General features: G+C 51.1%; 1 protein-coding gene across 4 annotated transcripts in view; it reads right to left on the reverse strand.

Moving 5' to 3' along the window:
- SLC28A1 (solute carrier family 28 member 1) overlaps window positions 1-18,723 on the reverse strand; it is a 49,782-nt gene extending 31,059 nt beyond the window's left edge. For 2 of the 4 annotated variants that reach the window (XM_040493561.1, XM_040493558.1), the window contains exons 1-9: window positions 18,407-18,723; window positions 17,969-18,084; window positions 17,034-17,145; window positions 16,070-16,158; window positions 14,802-14,893; window positions 10,950-11,133; window positions 2,309-2,450; window positions 1,573-1,686; window positions 318-395 (exon numbers count right to left, since the gene is read on the reverse strand). In XM_040493561.1, the coding sequence (XP_040349495.1) occupies window positions 318-395; window positions 1,573-1,686; window positions 2,309-2,450; window positions 10,950-11,133; window positions 14,802-14,893; window positions 16,070-16,158; window positions 17,034-17,129 (795 nt within the window). In that variant the 5' untranslated portion in view covers window positions 17,130-17,145; window positions 17,969-18,084; window positions 18,407-18,723. Of the gene's footprint in view, window positions 1-317; window positions 396-1,572; window positions 1,687-2,308; window positions 2,451-10,949; window positions 11,134-14,801; window positions 14,894-16,069; window positions 16,159-17,033; window positions 17,146-17,968; window positions 18,085-18,361 lie in introns of all 4 variants that reach the window. The other 2 variants (XM_040493559.1, XM_040493560.1) reach the window with 2 other exon arrangements.

Here is an 18,723-nt window from a genome sequence, read left to right on the forward strand (position 1 = left end):
AGCAGCCTGAGAGGGTCCCCGTGCCCCTGCCCTCTCTTCTTGTCTCACGGCAATTCTATCACTTGGGGATTCGTTTTTAAGGAAAAGAATACAGATACCTCTTACTTGGCAGACGTTACAAAGCACACTGACGACACGCCGGCGGGTGAACGGTGTCGGGGCCCCTCTCGGCACCCCGAGCCCGGAGCTTCGTGGACCTCAAGCGCACGGCCCTCCCCCGACCCGGACCTGGCCCACGCAGCTTGCCCAGACGTGCCCCGGCCACAGGTACTGGGCAGCCGCTGCTAAGGCCCTCGCGGGCCAGGAGTTGGGCTGACCTGAAAGGCAAAGACTCCCTTGACCATGGCCTCCCCAAACACGAAGCTGGAGCCCACGTCCGTGTAGCTCAGGAAGATCTGAAAGCAAAAGACAAAACAATGCAAAAACCCGGAGTGAGTCCAGGAGGGAAAGGGGCACAAACAGTGGCCAGAAAGCCAGGCCGGGTGAGCCGGAGGGACGTCGCCTGCCGTGGGCCCATCCAGCAGCCCGTCCAGCAGCCCAGTGTGGGGGAGAGAGGGTCACCGCGCCTCCCGGGCCTTGCGGGGGTCGGGCACCACCCAGCAGTGCACTTCGTGAACACACGTTCACAGGGGTTTGCTCCCCTGAGCACATTCTCCCCGGGAGACACCTTTTCTGTACACTTTAAGGGAGCACCCTCAGGGGCGCCTGGGTGGCTCAGTCGGTTAGGTGTCCGACTTCAGCTCAGGCCATGATCTCATGGTTCGTGAGTTCGAGCCCCGCGTCGGGCTCTGTGCGGACAGCTCAGAACCTGGAGCCTGCTTTGGATTCTGTGTCTCCCTCTCTCTCTCTCTCTGCTCGTCCCCGCTCACACTCTCTCTTTCAAAAATAAATAAACATTAAAAAAAAAATAGGTGCAAATGATCAGTTTTGTGGTATGTGTATTTACTACAACAAACAACGGAATGAGAAAACAACTTCAAGAGGCACCTGGGTGGCTCAGTCGGTTGAGTGACCGACCTCGGCTCAGGTCATGATCTCATGGTCCGTGAGTTCGAGCCGCGCATCAGGCTCAGAGCCCGGAGCCTGCTTCAGATTCTGTGTTCTCCCTCTCTCTCTGCCCCTCCCCAATCACACTCTGTCTGTCTGTCTGTCTGTCTCTCTCTCTCAAAGATAAACATTAAAAACTTAAAAAAAAACATAACTTCAAGAAACTGAACATTATTTTTAAACACACACATACGACAAAGTAAATCAGTTGTAATTTTTTTTAGCACTTTTAACTGTCACGTGTTCCACATCACTCATGACTGCTGAGGGCCACATGCCTTGCGCCCTCAGTACCCAAGAACCCTCCTGTGCTGAGATTCTTTTCCGCATCAGACCAGCCGCTGGAAGGACAGCTGTCTGCAGGTGGCCCCGGGCCTAGGGGAAGGAGTGGCCACACCGCCCAGCCCCTGCTGCTCACGTGGCCTGGGGCCCAGCGCACCCCCACCGTCCCGATCCCAAGCCCACCCTCCCCTTCCCCCAGTACAGCGGCTTTTCCCTGGCAACCCGGGTTCCCCTTGTACGCACCTGGATCTGGTTGCCCATCCACTGGAATGCAATAAATCCTGGCTCTGTTCTGATGACGAAGAGTCCAAGTGCAAACTGTAGTCCGAGGCCCCAGGACACAGTCCTCCAGGATACCTGGCACCCGAGAGAAAGGTCCTGGTGAGCTCAGCTCCTTGGGGGATCCACGGGGAACGGCAGGCGGAAAGGGCAGAGAGCACAGTTCTGCTGAGGGGCTTGGGAGTCTTGGCCTCGTCTGCAGGATAGGACTGGACCCAGCCACGACCCTGGGCCTGTTGCCGACGGTCCCATCCACCCTGCGGTCAGAATAGGCCACACTCTTGGCAGTAATGGGCCTGGGGCAGTGGGCAGGGGTGGGGCACGGTCTAAGGACCCATTGCAAGACTCGAGCCGCCTCGAGCAGGCCATAGCCCTCGGTCCCGGTCCTCACCGGGCGGCTGTGGCCTCTGTCTGCCTGGACCTCCCCCCATCTCTCCTCCCCAGGCAGGGCTCCCAGCCGCCCTGACCCCCCGCGCCCTGGACGCCCCCACCCCCGGCAGAGGACTGCTTCTGCCTCTCCGCATTTAAGGACTCCTCAGCGGTGACCTTCGAATGCAGGTGCGTGAGGATCTCTGGGAGGCCTGGCTGGAGCCTGCGGGGAGATGTCGGCCACACCACGAAGCGGGGAGGGATCCCGGTTTCGGGAGGCAGGGAGGGAAGGGGCCGCGGCGCACTCTGGGCCTGACGACCGAGGACTCACTGTGCGGTGATGCTTTGAGCAGGCGAAGAGGAGGCAGATGAACACGCAGATTCCTGCAAAGGACACTAGCTGCTCGGGTCGCTGGGAGGTGTCCAGAACCAGCCACGAGACCAGGCCCAGGAAAGCAGCGAGGGCCAGGGTCCTGCGGGGGAGAGGCAGAAAGCCATCACCCTCAGCGTCTCCCCTGGCCCTACACAAGGGCACCCAGGGCTCCAGGGGAAGGGTGCTCAGGGCTGGGGGGAGGAGAGAGCTGTGTGGCCTCACACGGACCACCTAGCCTCTCTGGGTCTGGCGTCCTCATTGGGCAAAGGAAGCCGAAGCCCCACGCTTCTCCTGGTTGCCAGGAGGACTAAAGAAGAGAATGTGTGTGCTGAGCTTTGCACGGTGCCGAGCACGTGGCTCCCTCAAGGGCAGGGATTCTCAAAGATGCAGCGATGCTCGGCCCAGCCTCTGACCTTGCCAGGGTGAGGTGGGGCCTGTGGGGCCCAGGGCTCTGCTTCCCAGAAGCAGTAATGTCAGTCCGGGCAGGTGAGCCGAGCTCCTGGGACCAAGGCTGGGAAGCGACGATTTGTTTTTTATTTATTTTTTTTAATGTTCATTCATTTCCAAGAGAGAAAGAGACAGCATGAGCGGGGGAGGGGCAGGGAGAGAGGGAGACACAGAATCCGAAACGGGTTCCAGGCCCTGAGCTGTCAGCACCGAGCCTGACGTGGGGCTCGAACCCAGCAACCACGAGATCATGACCTGAGCTGAAATCGGACGCTTAACCGACTGAGCCACCCAGGCACCCCTGGAAGCAACATTTACAGCCCTGCTTCCCTCCCTGGGGCTGGAGTTGGCTCACCTGGTGGGGGGGAGGGTCTGGGCCTTGGGTGCTCGAGGTCCACCCCCGACCCAGTCACTGACTCACCTGGTCCTACTAATAACCGCGAATGTTCACTGAGCACCTATTATGCGCCAGGAACTACACCCAGTGCTGGGAGACATACCGTCCCCACCCTCATTGTACACACGAAGAAACTGAGGCACAGCAAGGTGAAATGACTTGCCCACGGCCACCCATCCAACAAGTAGCAGATTGGAGACTTTAAGCCAGGCACCCGGCAGAAGTTTATTCTCTTCGCTAGCTCTGTGCACGACCACTGGTGAGGGGTGGACCCAGGACCAGAACTCACACAGGCCAAGCCCAGAGTTCACTGCTCACTTCTGCCCGTGTTTCTAAGCAGCTAACACCACCGGTCCGCTGCACAGTTTCTGCCCGTCTCTGTGCCACTTGCCTTACTTACTTACTATTTCTCTTTATAAAACTTTATAAAACCTTAAGTGCAGGGGCACCTGGCTGGTTCCTTCAGCAGAGCGTGCAGCTCTTCGTCTCAGGGTCGCGAGTTCAAGCCCTACACTGGGTGTGGAGACTACTTAAAATAAAATAAATTAAAAAAAAAAGTCAGTGCATGTTTTGGGTTGGGTTTCTGTTGTCATTTCTTTTTTTTTTTTTTTTAAGTTTATTTATTTATCCTGAGAGAGAGAGAAAGCGCAAGTAGGGAAGGGGCATAGAGAGAGAGAGAGAGAGAGAGAATCCAAAGCAGGCTCCTCACTGCCAGTGCAAAGCCTGATGCGGGGCTCGATCTCATGAATCATGAGATCATGACCTGAGCTGAAACCAAGAGTTGGACGCTCAACCGACTGAGCCACCCGGGTGCCCCTGTCATTTTTTTCTTAATGCCTTTATAGAGGTACGACTGGCATGTAATAAATAGATGTTGAAAGTGAACAATTTGGTAAGTCTTGATGTATGTACTTATGTACCTTGAGACCGTCACCACAGTAAGACACCCAAAACGTTCTTCGTGCCCCTCTGTAATTCCCGGCCCCCTCCTCATCCCCAGGCAACAACTGATCCGTTCTCTATCACTAGATTAGTTTGCATTTTCTAGGATTTTATATAAACGGGATCATAGAGCACATATCCTTTTTTTATCTGACTGCTCTCACTCGACATAACTATTTTGAGATTCATCCATATTTTTTCATCTATCAGGAACTGGTCTCTTTTTATTGCTGTGCAGTATGCCAGTGCGTGGATGGACCGTGCTTAGCTTATCTGTTCGCCTGCTGATGGGCATTTCGGTGGTTACCAGCCTTTGGCTATGACAGACAAAGCTGCTAAGAACATTCAAATAGTTACGTGCAGGTCTTTGTACAGATTTACACTTTCATTTTCCTTCGGTCAATACTACTTGGGTGATGCTTTGGTAAGTGGAATGGGTGAATCATGGTAAGTCTAACTCTTTAGGAGACCGCCAAACTATTTCCCAAAATTATTGCACAATTTTACACACCCCCGAGCAGGATGTTGGAGTTCCGTTTCCTTTACATCTTTGCCAACGCTTCGTAACGTCCATCTTCCGAATTCTAGTCATTTCCAACAGACATAGAGCAGTACCTCTTTGTGATTTTAATTTGCAATTCTCTAATAACTAATGATGTTGAGCATCTTTCCGTGTGCTTATTCACCACTTACATATCTTCTTGAAAGAATTGTCTGCTCACATCTTGAGCCCATTCTTAAATTGGGGTGTTTTTCTTATTATCAAGCTTCGAGAGTGCTTAATATATTCTGGATACAAGTCCTTGGTCAGATGTGTGATTTGTAAAACTTTTCTCGGAGTCGTGCCTTGTCTTTTTTCTTCTCTTAAGCATGTCTTTTGAAGAGAAGTTCTCAATTCTGATGAAATTCACTTTGTCAAAATTTTTAATAGATTGTGATTTTGGTTTTGTTTCTAAGAAATTTACTTAACTCAAGGGTCACAAAGATTTTCTCCTACATCTCCTTATATTCATTTTATAGTTTTAGGCTTTCAATTTAGGTTTATGATTTCCCGTTGTCAGTTAATTTCCCATGTACTGTGAGGCATGGATTATTATTTCATTATTTTGTTTTTCCTCTTCTTCCTTCCGCCTATGAATATACCATGGTTTTAGCATAATTTGTCAGTATGATTATGTCTCCTTTGAATTGCCTTAGCACCCTTGTCATGAGTCAATTGGCCATATACATGTGGATCTATTTCTGGACTGTCTATTCTATTCCTATTTGGTCTCTCTTGTCTGTTTTGATTCAGATACCATATTGTCTTGATTACTGTAGCTTTACAGTAAGTCTTAAAGACACATCGTAGAAATTCATCAAACTTATTCGTCTTTTTTACAGTTGGTTTGGCTATTCTAGGTTCTTTGCATTTCTATATGAATTTTTAAATCACCTTACCAATTTCTACCCCAAAAGCCCATGATAATTTTGATTGGGATATTAATAAGAATTTATAGATTAATTTGAGAAGAACTGATATGCTGACAATACTGAGTCTTTTCATCCATGAACCTGGTATATTGCCCCATTCTTTAAGTTTTCTTTAATTTCTCTCAGCAGTGTTTTGTAGGTTTCAATGTACAAGTCTGCACATCTTTTTCAGATTTTTCCTTAAGTAATTTACGTTTCGTGCTATTCTAAATGGCATTTATAATTTAATTCATTATTGTTTATTGTTGGCCCCTCAAAATACGATTTTTGTATGTTGATCTTGTATCCTGCAACCTTGTTAAACTGACCTGTTAGTTCTATTAGCTTTTTTGCTAGATTCCATAGGATTTTCCGTGTAGACGATGTTGTCTGTGAACAAAGACAGATTTACTTCTTCTTTTTCAATCTGTATGTCTTTCATTTCTTTTTCTTACCTTATCACACAAGCTAGAACCTCTAGTACAATGTTGAATAAAAGTGCCAAGAAGGAACATTCTTATATTCTTGATCTCGGTGGAAAATCATTCAGTCTTTCCCAGTTAAGTATGATGCCAGCTATAGATTTTTGTTATTTTGTTAATCCTACTTTGCTCAGAATTCATATCAGGAATGGATGCTGAATTATGTCAAATGCTTTCTCTGAATCTATTGGCATGATCATATGTTTATTTTCTTTTTAATCTATTAATGTGACCTATGATAATTTTTTAGTGTTAACCCAACCTTGGATTCCTGGGATAAACCCCATTCATTCATGTCTTATTCCTTTTATATTTTGTCACACTTGGTTTTACAAAATTTTGTTAATAATTTTTTACCTCTTTATTCATGAGGGATACTGGCCTGTACATTTACTGCGATTATTGGTTTGGGAGGAAGGTTTCATCTACCATCTTGCTATTTATTTTCTATTTGTGCCATCTGTTCTTTGTCCCCTTTTCCAATTTTTCTACCTCCTTGGAGATTGACTATTTTAAAATGAGTCTCTTTTACCTCTCTCACTCTCTTTTTTAACTTGTTAGCTATAACTCCTTGTCATGTTATTTTAGTGGTTGCTTTAGCATTATAGGATATCTTTAACTTATCACAATCTACCCTTAAGTCATATTACGCTACTTCACGTGCAGTATAAAAACTGCCCAGCAATAGAATTTCACTTCTTCCCTCCTAGCCCTTGTGCTATTGGTGTTTACTTCTACATATCATATAAACTCCACAATACATTATTCTTATTCTTGGTTTATAAGTTGACTACCTTTGAAAGAGATTTAAATAATAATAAAAATAGCCATTATTTTTACCTATGTAGTTGCCATTTCAATGCTCTTCACTCTTTTGCGTCAATCTAGATTTCCCTCTGATATCGTTTTCCTTCTTTTTGAAGAATTTCCTTTAGCATTTCCTATAGTGCAGGTCTACTTTTTTATGTCTGAAAACTTCTCTCCGCTTTTACATATATAAAAAAAGTCCTATGTCTCCGTTTTTGAATGGTGTTTCACTGGTAAATGATTCTAGATTGACACACATTTGTCATTTGACTGTTTCATTGCTTTTTCATTTGTATTGCTTTCGAGAAGGAATCTGCTGCCATCCACATCTTTGCACATATTTCTTCTCTAGCTGTTTTTAGAATTTCTTCTTTTATCACCAGTTTTCAGCAATTTGAGAAAAAATTTTTCATGTTTATTTACTTTTGAGAGAGAGAGAAAAAGAGACAGAGCATGAGCAGGGAAGGGGCAGAGAGAGAGAGGGAGACACAGAATCCGAAGCAGGCTCCAGGCTCTGAGCTGTCAGCACAGAGCCTGACGTGGGGCTCGATCTCACGGACCGCAAGATCATGACCTGAGCCGAAGTCGGACGTTAAGCAATTTGATTATGATTTCTTGTTTCATGCACTGAAGATTTGTGCAGCTTCTTGGATCTAAGGGCTTATAATGTTTATCAGATTGGGAATTTTTTGGACATGATTTCTCCGAGTATTTTTTTTCTTCCCTCTTTCTCCTCTGGAGACTTCAATTACATGTTTCCACTTAATGTGGTGCCATGGTTTACTGACATTGTGTTTGACTCTTTCAAGTTTTGTTTTGAAGATTTGTTAGGGAGAGCCTGAGCAGGGTTTATTCTATGGTTAATTTTTCTGTACTACTGTTCCAAGATCTTTAGTACTGTAAACAATGCCCCGTGAAATTATGAAGTTTCCACTCTGACTGTTGAAAATAAACACTATTTCTGGCCCTGTGTGGTTTCCAGGCATTCTTCCTCTAATCCTTGTGGATGGGTCTTTCCCAGGCCTTGGATAGTTTTCTCATATGCATTCACTGACCGGAACTCAAAGAAATTCTCAGGGAAGACCCTCTGTAGATTTCTGGAGCTTTCTCTCTGTGCCACTGTCTTCACTGGTATTCTGCATTACCAACTCTGACCACCTTCGCTTCCCTGGATTCCCAGCTCTGTATCCTCAACCCAGAACATACGCTAGCCCACCTTCATTTCCTTTCCCTGCACTGTGGCCTGGAAACTCTCTCTGTGCAGTAAGGTGTGGGCTTACTCATAGGGCTCATCTCCTCTGTTCCCTGTTTCTCCAGGATCACTGTCTTCTGGTGCCTGATGTTGAGTTTCTTAAGAGCTATTGTTTCATATATACCTGTCCCAGTTTTTCAGTTGTTTCAAGTGGAAGGATAAACATGGTCTCTGGTATTCCATCTTGACTGGAAGCCAATATCAAATACATGTATTTTTTAAGTTGAAACAAAATTCACATATCACACAATTTGCCCATTTAAAGTACACAGTTTAATGGCCCTCAGTATATTCAGAGTTGTATGACCATTATAACCATCAACTTTAGAATATTTTCATCATCCCAGAGAATAACCTAGCACCTCTAGCCATCACCCCCCAATCTTTCCATCCATCCCCCCAACCTTAGTCAAGGTTTAGATTTGTCACTTTGGACATTTCATGTAAATGGAATCCTATGATACGTTGTCCTTTGTGACTGGTTTCTTTCACTTAGTATAATATTTTCAAGCTTCATCATTATTGTAGTATGTAGCTTTCCTTTCTGTGCCAAATAATATTCCAGTATATGGATATACATATTTGACTTACCCACTTATCTGTTGATGGACATTTGGGTTGTTTCCACCTTTTGGCTATTATAAACAATGTTACGGGCCGCCTGGGTGGCTCAGTCGGTTGAGCATCCAACTCCAGACTTTGGCTCAGGTCATGATCCCAGGGTCATGGGATTGAGCCCCAATGTCAGGCTCCATGCCTAAGATTCTCTCTGTCTCCCCACCTCCCCCCCTCTCCCCTGCTTGCGCTCTCTCTTCCTCTCGCCTCCAAAATAAAATTAAAATAAAAATAGATAAATAAATAATGTTGCCATGAACATTTGTGTGCAAGTTTTTGTACAGACATATGTTTTCATTTCTCTTCGGTATATACCTAGGAGTGGAATTGCTGTGGATGCCAACTCCAGTTCCCACATGATAACTGAATGTATAGTATTTTGAGGAACTAATTAATTTCTAACGCAGCAACAGTATTTCACATTTCTATCAGCAGTGGATGAGGGTTCCAAGGCTTTAACATCTGGACCAACACTTGTTATTATCTGTCTTTTTTGTTATCATCCCAGTAAATGTGAAGTGATATCTCATTGCGGTTTTTATTTGCATTTTTATGACGGCTAATGATGTGGAGCATGTTTTCATGTATTTACTGGCTATTTGTATATCTTTGGAGAAATCTCCATTCAAGTCTTTTTCCCAGCCTTCAATTGGGTTATTTGCCTTTTTATCGTTGGGTTGTAATTCTAGATACACATCCCTTATCAGATACATAATTTGCAAATATTTTCCTCCGTACCGTGGGTTGTCTTTTTACTTCCTTGATGGTGTCCTTTGAATCCAAGTTTTTACTTTTCATGAAGTCTAATTAATCTAATTAATTATTGATTAATAAGAATGTGTATTTTAAAATATTTATTTATTTACTTACTTATTTATTTTTAAGTAATCTCTATACCCAACATGGGGCTTGAACTCACAACCCCAAGTAGCATGCTCTACTGACTGAGCCAGCCAGGTACCCCTAAAGGAAATTTTATATCAAAACTTCAAAAGGAAAACCAGTATCAATGATTTGTCACAAGGAGATGATTGTAAAAATAAATCCTCTTATAAATCTATTTATAAATTTAATTATTAAAAAGGATAAATTTTTTATTTTATTTTTTTAAGATTTATTTATTTTTGACAGAGAGACTATAACACGGGGAGGGGCAGAGGATCTGAAGCAGGCTCTGTGCTGACAGCAGAGAGCCCAATGAAGGGCTCAAACTCACAAAGCGTGAGATCATGACCTGAGCCGAACTTGGACACTCAACCAACTGAGCCACCCAGGTACCCCAATGATACATTTTAAAAATTTTACTCACATTTTATTTAATTTATTCATCTTTAAATTTTATTTAATTTATTTAAAGTGATACTATTATAAAGAATAATGATTATTTATTACTATATATTTATTGATAAATAAAATGAAAAAAATGTGTTCATCCATAGGCTGGCTCAAATCATTAGTCTGTGGTACCTCCATAGCTTAGTCACTGGAGATCTTTGAATACCAGTTTCTTTATCAACAAAACGGAGTCCTGATATAGACTGGGGGGTCTTCAGATTTTTTTTAAGCCATAGAAACATTTTTTTCCAGCTTCCCCCACCCCCCAAACCTTAGTTTATAAAACAGATAAAATAGGGTTTCCTGGTTGAAATGGGCATTTGGGGAGGGAGGTCTGATATTACCATCTCCAATTTCTCTCTCCTGCCCTACGGCACCTCCCAGGTCTCCAGAACCCTAAGGAACCCAGTTTGAAAATGAGGAGATCCCAAACTGTCCGGGAACATGGCTGGCTACAGGAGAACCCTCTGGGGGCTGCCCAAATTCACTGCCACCCGGCCCCCAATCCTGCCTGCTGAGTCTGACCCCAGGCGTGGCCCCAGCAGCTGTCTCACACATGCCCCAAAGGATCTGATAGAGGCCCTGCCTCTCTGGATGGGCTGGAATCCCTGAATTTAGGAAAACTGTCGAGTCCTGTTCTCAGTTCTGTCACTGGACAGAGAACCAGGCGGAAATGGCAAACCATCACAGAGAGGGCTGCGGCCGTTGAAGCCACCCAGCCACACCTGCCCGGAGCCCCCCGGGTGGAATGTCCCCCCATTGCCCAGGAACTGTCTGGGGCAGATCAGGACTGAGGCCCTGCTCACCCAGGCCTGGTGCCGAGCCGGAGCTGACTCAGAGGCGTCAGCCGGCGGCCATGAGCTCACTCACCTCTCAAACCAGACGTTCAGGCGGCAATGCCCCAGAGGCTTGAAACACCTCAGCAGTTTGGGCCCCAGCAGCCTCTTCAGCAGGCTGTGGGCCAGGAAGGCGAGGACCACACCGGTGAGGACGAACAGTGCCAGGGCCCTCTGGAAATCCAGGAGGCCGGCGACCAGCAGGAAGGCAGCGAACGCTGGGTGGGAGTGAAACAGAGAGAGGTCACTGACGACGACGAGGGCCTGCCGCCGTGCCCTCCAGCTCCACCTTGCGCCACCCAGGGCACAGAGGGCAGGGGAGTCGCCCCACCTCTCTGAGGTTAGGGTTAGGGTTCGGGTGGGCGCGAGACAACGTGCGTCTCTGAGCACCTGCGGAGGGCCTGCTGCGTCCCAGACTACACTCCGTTCCATGGCGGGCAGAGGTGGGCACATCAGTCACTCCAGGAAGGAGGTTGCTCGTGTGTCCAGCATCCTGCTCTGAAAATACGGGCCATTTTCTTCCTAGACTCGCCTTTTCCCTGCCTGCTCCTCGCCTCTTGTGCAGTTAAGCCAGTGTGTGCTCTGCCTCAAGATAAGGGATGTGATCGTGGAGAGCAGAGGGGGAGAGTCTCTCCCCGGCTCATGAATTTCAGAAGCCGGGGCCCTTGAAGAATGGAAAGGACTTAGAGATTTTCCACCGGGTAAAACATGCGAGCTGCAACCTCATGCCTAAGTGTAGGTCCTACGCTGGCCACCCTGCCGCCAGACTGGTTAGAAGACACTGGCTGGAAGACAGACGTTTCGGGGACGGACTAGCTGGAGGACGCTGGTGGACCCAGGGGGAAGGGATCCGGCCTGGGGACAGAGGAGCCCTGCCCCGGGGGAGGCCGCAAGATTCCAAAGAGGGGGCACCCGGGCATTGTGTGGGCAGGCAGATCAGAGAAAGCTTCTGAGGTTCTGCACCCCAAGGGAGGTGCCAAGGCCGCGGGAGTCGTCTCTGAGTAGCCCGGAAGCAGAGAGGGGAGAGGAGTCCAGGAGAGGCCACCGATGGAGACTGGAGACGGGGACGTCTCCATGGCTACCTGCAAGGACGGAGAACCTGGGAGCAGTTGCAGGAGTGGGCAGGTCCGTCCACACCTGAGGACAGACAAGCCCCACTGGGGCCTCCAGGGGAAAAGGCGGAAGGGCTGTTTCACACTGACGGAAGGTAGGTTCATATTGCTCGGTTGGGATGTTGAAATTGGAGCAGAGTTCTGAGAAATGAAGCTACCTTGCTCTCACACAGACGATTGTGGGCTGGGCCTCTGACCTGCACGGGTGTCACTGAGAGGCACGCAGGTGTGGCCCTGCAGGGGTGCCAGGGACGCGTGCATAGGGCCGCGGGAGGCCGAGGCAGGGGCCAGGGGCACGCACTCGGCCCTTCCTGGATCTCCCAGGGCTACTGCTCATAACCACCGACAGCTGGGTCTGCGCTGATCCCATTTAGAGACGGGGCACCCGAGGATTCACACCGGGAGGAAACTGGGCTAAAATTCCTACCCAGGTCTGTCTGTCTTGGGGTCTGTGATTCGGGGGACTGGCACACTGTGCAGGACAGGAGGCAGTGTAGACGAGTCCCCCAGACAGGGCATGGAGAAACGTGTCTTAGGAGTTGTTTGTATTCTTCTAGGATCTGTTCACCCCTCTGGTGACAGGACTTGTCTGTTCCTTTTGGGCACGTCCCCACTCTAAGCCCATGTTTTCCAGTGGAGTCTGGGCTACACTAGCAGTGGGAGACCAGAACGGGCACAGGACCCCCGCCAGGCCAGGCACCTCTGGCGACTTGGCCGGAAATGTGGGCAAGAGGCACACCATTCTTCCGAGACTGGGAACACCAAGGCCCTCCGTGGCGGCCAGCGGCCAGGGCTGTCTGGGCACCTATGGAGAAAGCCCACCTAACATGGGGACACCATAGCTGTGGCCCAGGCCCAGAGCGCTGAGAACGTGGGCTTCCTTTCTCTACCGTACCTACTCTCAGAAGGTGCGTGAAGGGCCCCACCGAAGACATGATACAATAATATTATCAAAGAGCCGGAGGAAATCAAAACCATGCAAACATGGAGGAAATGGAGAGTGGCCATTGTAAAGGATAACTGACCGACTGACAGCCACCACAAAGGCAGAGACAGGATGAGATAAGTGATTTTCATCATCTCCTAGGAGGAGTTCATCATTTCTACAAACGAAACCAATGTGGGTCTGAGTGAGTGTGGAAGCGAGGGGAACGGAGAAGGCCCAGGCTCAGATCCAGCCAGAGGAAGGCTTCACTGTCTCAGACATCTCTAGAAGGAAGCTGCAGGGACCATGAGCCAGCCCATCTCAGCCTACAGCCCTGCTTTCACTTTCGAACATGAAGACCGGGGCCATTGCCGTCATGGTTCTCGGTGTCCTCTCCCGCCTGGCCCCCTGGATGGGGGGGGGGGGGGGGGCTTCTGCATCCACAGCTACACCCCGCTCCATGTCCCACCTGCAGGAGGACCTGCGGTGACCCTCCTTCCCTGGGCTTAGGGGTCCCCCCCTGCACCTGCCATCTGTCCCCATGTCCTTCCCCTCCTCTCTCTACCACCTCCCCACCCCACTCACAAACACAGCCCAAGTGTCTCCTGTCACAAACACACCCCTTCCTCGACACTGTCACCCTCCTTGTTAATATTCCCACCTGTCCTCATAAAAAATCCTTCCAAAGAGCTGTCTACACTGCCTCTCCTCCCATCCATTCCGATCCAGCTTTTCACCCGTGCCCTAAGTCACTAGTGACTTCCTTGGCTCTAAATCCCCCGGGACGCTGCTCAGTCCCTGTTCCGCTGCTCCCCTTACCGCAGAGATGATGCTGTTCACCTCTCCCTCCTCCTTGAACTGGCGCTCCCTGGTCTCCGCCCCTCCCCCCCATCTCCATGCCCCCTCGGGCTCTCTCTGCCCCTTCCTCTGCCAGCTCCCTTAGTGTGGCTGGTCCCAGGATGCTGTCACTGACCTACTTCTCGATTTATTCTCCAGGCGTCCCTGGAGAGGCCCCTGCCCTTCTCGATGGCCTGACAGACGTATCTCCAGCATCCCGTCCCAGACGACTGGCCATCCCTCTCCCCTCCAAGCCTTCCTCCTCCCCCGCTCCCTAGCCACGGAGGCACCATCATGCACCCCGTTGCCTGAACAGAGCCCCAAGGCACCCCAGATTCCAGGGTGTCCTTCGTCCTGCACACTCGGTCGGCTCCCAAGTTTGGTTGGTGATGCTTCCCGAGGGTCACTCTAAGCCGCCCCTGTCCGTCCCCTACACTTCGTCTTCTCACACATATACTGCCACCCTGCCTGCCTCTTCCAGGCTCCCACAGTGCGAATCTGGCCTCAAGGCTTGCCTGTTAATTCCTTCAATGGCTCTCTCTGGCTTTGAGGGCAAAATTCAAGTCCCTGAGCTGCCTGCCCACACCATGCCAGGTTTCACCTTTGCTCCCGTGGTTCCTACCTAGAAGTGCCTTCTCACTCCGTCCTGTCCTTCGGATCCAGCTGGCTACCTCCTGCTCGACCTGTGAGGCCTGAATGTCACCTCCTCCTGGAAGTCCTCCCTGATCACTTCCATCCCTCCTTGGTGTTCCCAGATGGCTCACTGCCTTACGTGAAAATATCGTTCCCCTCTCCCTTACTGATCAGAGACTGCTTTGAGAAGAAGATCTGGTCTGACTTTATTCTGATGTCCCAGCTTCTTCCATGGAGCTGGCTCTGAGATGACTGTTGGATTGTTGGATAAGTGAATGCCCTGGGACATGGATGGCCGGGGCTGAGGTGGCTGAAACCCGGGTGGTGGTAGCTGGGGTGGGAACGGCGGTCTCCCAGGGGGGCTGGGCCCCAGGCTCACCAGTACAGAGCAGGCCCGTGCAGATCCATCGAAACAGCTGTGTGTGCTCCCGGCAGAAGCGTCTGGCCCTCAGAGCAGGCTGCAGGCTCCTCCTGGGGAGAGTGCCAGTGGGGTCTGCGAGTCAACTCCCACCATCAACAGCTCCAGGTAGAAGCTACTCGGGTACCCCCCCCCCCCCCAGGGCACTGGCCTCGGCATCACAGGACTAGGGCAACCCCAGCCCAGAACAAACTAAGGGTCGGCTCAGGCCACCCCACCTTCCAGCATCACCACTGCCCTTGAGTCCATTCTGCCCTTGGGCTTGGGAAGGACTTAACTGAGATGATGAGTAAGAACCCAACCAAATGCAGAAATGCACGAACCATGATGGCTGCCTCCCTCCCCTGTCCCAGTGTCCCCCCTGTCTGTGGGGCCGGGTGGAGAGCTCCTAGCTCTGCCTTGTTCCCCGGGGACCCAGAGACTTATCCTCCGAGTCAGCAGCTCCCCCTGCAAGAGAGCCTGTACACAGCCCACCCCCTGCCCGGCGGTCACCACCTGGTGACCGCTGGTGCCAATGCCATTCTTGCCTGGTCTTTTGGTCGCTTGTCTATCCCTGGAGAAAAGGCTGGCACTTGGCCTCTGGGGACCCACAGGCCACACTTGCAGGAGCTTCTGTTTCAAGAAATGCCTCTGCCCCTCTCTGGCCCCAACACCTGCCCCCCTAAGGGAGGCTCTTCCCCAATCTCCCATCCAGAGAGACAGATGGACTCCCTCCCCTCCACCACCCCTCCTCTCCTTGCCGTCCTCGGCTCAGGATCTGGCCAGCGGGGACCCCCAGTGAGCCTGGGCATCAGCTCTGGGTCACCAGCCTCCCCGTGGGAAACAAGGGGACTGGACCGCTCTAGGGGTTTTCAAACTAAGCCTCGAGGATCCCTGAGGTGCCCCAGGGACTGACTGGGGTAGAAGGCAGATGGGGAGGTGGAGAGGGGGGTCAGGCTGGTTCAGGACCCCCTCCATCCAGCTTTAGTCAGAACAGGCCCCCTGTACACACTGGGGGTCCTGACGCGGTTGCCTTCTGGCTGCTTCAGAGCAGGCTGGCCGCCCCTGGCCCGGCTCACCCCGAGGCAGGGGCCAGCAGAGCTCCCTTGTCGGCTAACACGTTTGTTCCTTTCTTTGACCAAGGTTCCGGGAGCCCCTTCTCTGTTGTCAGGGGCCCAGCTTCCCTGTCCCTGCTCCCCACGGTGGCCTCCTCCCCGGGCCAATGCACGTCCCTCCTGGAGAGCACCTACCGCCCTGACAGGGGCTCCGGGCTGGCCTCGGTCCAGATGTCCCCACCCTCCGCACGGCTTGAGTCGTTGCCAGGGGTCCGGCCTTCCTCCTAGAGCGACCAGAGAGTGACCAGAGGGTGCCTGCGGCCCCGAGTGAGAGCGGAGGGAGACCCTGGCTGCCGCCAGTGTGCCCACGGGCACCTCGGGAGTGGGCTGGGGTGGGAGGGCGGGGCTTTTGCCCAGGAAATAATTAGAGGGCGACTTAGTTAAGTTCCGCAAACCACACACCGAGCACCCACAGTGTGCTGGACTCAGTGCTGGATACGCCCTGCCCTCGGGGTCCTCCTGGCCTGCATTGGGAAGGGAAGGGAAGCCTCAGCCGTGGCTGGTTGGAGAAGGCCCAGGCGGGACCACCTCGTCGCATTTGCCCTCCGTTTGTCTATGCAGTCGTGTTTGGGTGGGCAGGGGGTTATTCTTGCAGATCACAGAGTGAAAGGCGCACCCTGGGGCTGTGCAGTGTGGTGAAGGGGCAGGGGCTTTGTCGGGGGAGGCTGGGCGGGAAAAGGGGGTCACATTAGGCTCCAGAGTTCTGGGTGGAGGGCCTCTCCTTGAGCCGTTCCAGAGCAAGGACGAGAACGCCAGCCCCTCGAAGGCTGAGACCTCACCAGAGATCCACCCCTCCCCTCCTCCAGTCATGTGGTTCCTCCTTCTTATTTTTTAAGGCGCAGCTCAAACGTCACTTCCGGGTTGAGCCTTTTTTTCCCTGACCCCTCAGACTAGTGCGGGCGATCCCGGCACATCACAGGTGCACAGCAAACGGTTGCTGAGCCAAATAAAGGGGCTGCTCTGTGTCGAGGAGGCCAACACGTTTAGGAGGGGGGGGGTCCCTAATTTTTCAAGCAAAGAGGTAGAGGGGGTGAAGGAAGGAGGCGAACAAAGGGCCCTCCCACCAGGGGGCCAAAATGAGGATGGGGAAGGGACAGACCAGGCTTTCCAAGAGCTCGGCCCCCATGTTCTCCAGACCATTGGCCACAGGTGTGAGAGAGATGAACTCTCTTCCTTTCGGGCTGTTGCCCTCCATGTGCCGGACCTTGCGGCTGAAAGACAAAATCAGGGCCCACAGCTGAAAGCAGAGGCGGCACAGGACCCAGGAGAGGCCCCTGGAGAAGGGGGGAGGATGGGGGAGGGCCGGAAGGGGGGAGCCTGGCCCAGCTTTTCCCATCCCGGAGCTCAACCCTCCTTGAACTCGGCTGCCTCAGAGCAAGGCGCCCCTTCCTGCACTCACCAGTGCCCGGCCTGGTAAATCTGGGAGGCCCAGGCAGGCCCGGGGCAAATTCTGTCCGCCTCGCAGGGAAGGCAAGGCAGGAACTACGTACCACACGTGTAGATACCTGGTCCCGGCCTTTTCCTGAAAAGAGGCCCTAGCTTTTGTCACTCCTACAGCAAATGAAAGCCAGTGCCGTTGACTGACATCTTCGTGGCATTGTACTCTCCCACCTCCAAAAGATGGGAAACTAATCTCCTGAAGACTCTTCTAGTCCCTGGATCCACCTGGACCTAAAACCAGTCCTGCCACTGGAGTTTTCAATTCTAAGAGCCAAGATAGTCCTTTTTTTTTTTTTTTTTCTTTCTTTTGCTGAAGTCCATAGGCCTAAGTCCTCTGAATAAGAACCCCATCCCTCCCCACTCCTGTTTCCGGTTTCTTCCCCCGTGGAGCGCCCTAGGGGGGTGCTTTCCAAACCCCGGCCCGATTAAGCTCACGCGTTCAGAGGCACATACACACGCGTGCACACACGAGCGAGGAGACAGGTGGAAACACACACACAGGGGAGGAGGCCGGGAACGCCCGCTACCTGGGCACACACACCCACAGACACGCGGCTGCACGGAGAGAGGCAGGACCCCCTTCTTCCTACTCACGTATTTGTGGTCAACAAGTCGCTCTCGAGGGTGGGCAGAGGCACGTATTTCCACAGGGACAAAATGAATTCGACCCGCTTGCCCTTTGGCCAGTCTTCTCCTTTCAGTGCAAATTCCTGGGCAGAGTCCAAGTTGGGATAGGTTGGGCCTCCCACCCAGCTGCGTCCGGCACCCTTGCCAGAGGGCCACGGCCGGGACAGGGACCCCAGCCCCTCTCAGGGAAGAAGGCTCCTGCCTTCTAACTTAATCGGCCTTCCTTGTCCAAGATGCCCTTCTCTCTACTCTCCCCTGCTCCTAGATGAGCCCACCCCTTCCAGGAAGCCTGCCTTTAGTATTCTCACCCCCTCCCCGTCCCCTCCTGTGCCCTCCCTTTCCATCTGCCATCAAGGTTACCCAGTCTCTAGGATCCTGCACATTAGCTTTCCATTTGCATCTTACCGGTCTTCTTCCCTCACGGAATCAGGAGTTATTACAGCAACGTCTCTTCCCGAGTTCGAAGGTTAAGGAAACCAGTACCGCTGTCACACGTGGCCAAGGTGTTTCACGCCTGAGCCTCAGTAGTCAGGACGACAGAGCAAAACCACAGTTTGTCCCTTTGCTGCTGCTGCTGCTTCTTCTTTTTAACATATAAGTAATTTACCTTTTATTTTTTTCTTTTGTCAAGGTTTTATTCAAATTCCGGTCAGTTTCTTCTTTTTTTTAACCCACACCTGAGCATCGGTGTGCAGAGTCAAGGGACAAACACTTTCGTGTTT

The sequence above is a fragment of the Herpailurus yagouaroundi genome, unplaced genomic scaffold (assembly GCF_014898765.1).
Source record: "Herpailurus yagouaroundi ecotype Mexico unplaced genomic scaffold, PumYag 185, whole genome shotgun sequence".
NCBI classification, from domain to species: domain Eukaryota; kingdom Metazoa; phylum Chordata; class Mammalia; order Carnivora; family Felidae; genus Herpailurus; species Herpailurus yagouaroundi.